This window comes from Rhagoletis pomonella, unplaced genomic scaffold (assembly GCF_013731165.1).
Source record: "Rhagoletis pomonella isolate Grant_MI unplaced genomic scaffold, Rhpom_1.0 Rhpom_scaffold_00014, whole genome shotgun sequence".
NCBI classification, from domain to species: Eukaryota; Metazoa; Arthropoda; class Insecta; order Diptera; family Tephritidae; genus Rhagoletis; species Rhagoletis pomonella.
The window spans coordinates 6,314,560-6,316,071 of NW_023458568.1; the positions used below are offsets into that span (position 1 = coordinate 6,314,560).

Sequence of the window (1,512 nt, forward strand, 5' to 3'; positions counted from 1 at the left end):
GCTCAAAGCGCTCAATGCTTTCCATGTATTTTTATATGGGAAAAATAAATTTTCTCGTAGAAATGGTATAGAATTCTTGAACTTCAATTTTTTTTCGATCGGAAAACTCTAGTTCTAGCAGGAGGCTTTCAATAATAATACCCAATTGTTGTTTTAACCGTTTTTTAATACCAACGATTATTTATTGGTCGCCCCATTCCATTTTTCCGGGTTTTTGTGGGTTTTTGGCGGTTTTTGGCGGACCTATAAATTATAGTTGCAAAGAAAAATGGCTAAGTAAACAATTGGGTATTATTATTGGGAATCTACTGCAGATAAACAGAGTTTTCTGGTAGAAAAATATTGATTTTTAACTATTCTATACCATTTCTACGAAAAGTTGTTTTTCCCCATATAACATACACGGAAAACTTTCCGCACCTTGAACAACCTCTAAATACTTTTTGATTTCAAAATAAAAAAATAATGGTATATTTTTTTCGGTATAGAACAATCCTAGGGGGTGAGAGCATAAAAATTCCGACTTTACTTTTTCACATTCATTCTTGGACTACCCTAATGTACATATGTTCATATATTTGCAAATATGCACGTATTTATATAAACACCCATTTAACGTAGATATGCGTGGTTATGTATTCAATTCCGAGATATTCATTAGCGAAGAGGTTGCGAACATGGAGCTTTGTGCGTTATTGGTTCTAAAAAAGTTTGCAACAATTATTATTGTATTATTTGTTTTATTAGAATTCAAAGACATTTCATCTGAGCAATCCCTTTTGTCAAGAGCCGAGTATAGTGAAGCAAAGTTTTTCATAAATCCAAACACTAATCACTGCCAGCTTAATGTTTGTGAAGTTTTAAAATACCTTTTGCAACAAGTTGGAGGAGTAAAAGATTCCACTGGGGATGTTTATGAAAAGGAATTCAGCGCAGAATCTGGGTCATTTGTTTATAATTTACCGCATCACCAATCTTTATTCAAACGAGTTCGATATATTGAAAATCGACTAAGGTCTATAGAACAGCCCGTATGGCGTTTAGCATCAGCTAATAGTGATGAGTGGAACCAGTGCACTTCAGGAGTTTGTCGATGTTACCCCGAAACCAAGACTTTTACATGCTGGAATACAAATTTTAGTTCTTTGCCGGTATCACAAGTAATACCCATGAATATGGTATCAATGTAAGTTAAACCACTTTATTGCATTGATATACAGTATATTTTGCTTTGCTGCCTCTATGCTTAAGTGCACATTTAAGATACCTACCCCAAAATACGCACCAAAAGCATTATTTTTAACATTTATAAGGAAACTGCTCCGATAGATGCATTCAACATACCTGCACATTGGCGATACCTGCCTTCAAAATTGTGCGACTAGTATCAATTATCAATGAAAGTATTACGTTTACCTGCACTGGCCCTACAATTACCTAATTTTACAACCTTTTATTTCTTTTGCTCATCTCGCAGAACAACGAAAATGGCTATCAATTTATGTAGTTATA

General features: G+C 34.1%; 1 protein-coding gene across 1 annotated transcript in view; it reads left to right on the plus strand.

The window, feature by feature from the left end:
* Nucleotides 1–662: 662 nt before the first annotated feature.
* Nucleotides 663–1,512, plus strand: part of LOC118749189 (leucine-rich repeat-containing G-protein coupled receptor 6-like) — a 608,510-nt gene continuing 607,660 nt past the window's right edge. Inside the window, exon 1 of the mRNA XM_036483971.1 lies at nucleotides 663–1,186. Coding sequence (XP_036339864.1) covers nucleotides 678–1,186 — 509 coding nt within the window. The 5' untranslated portion in view covers nucleotides 663–677. The remainder of the gene's footprint in view (nucleotides 1,187–1,512) is intronic.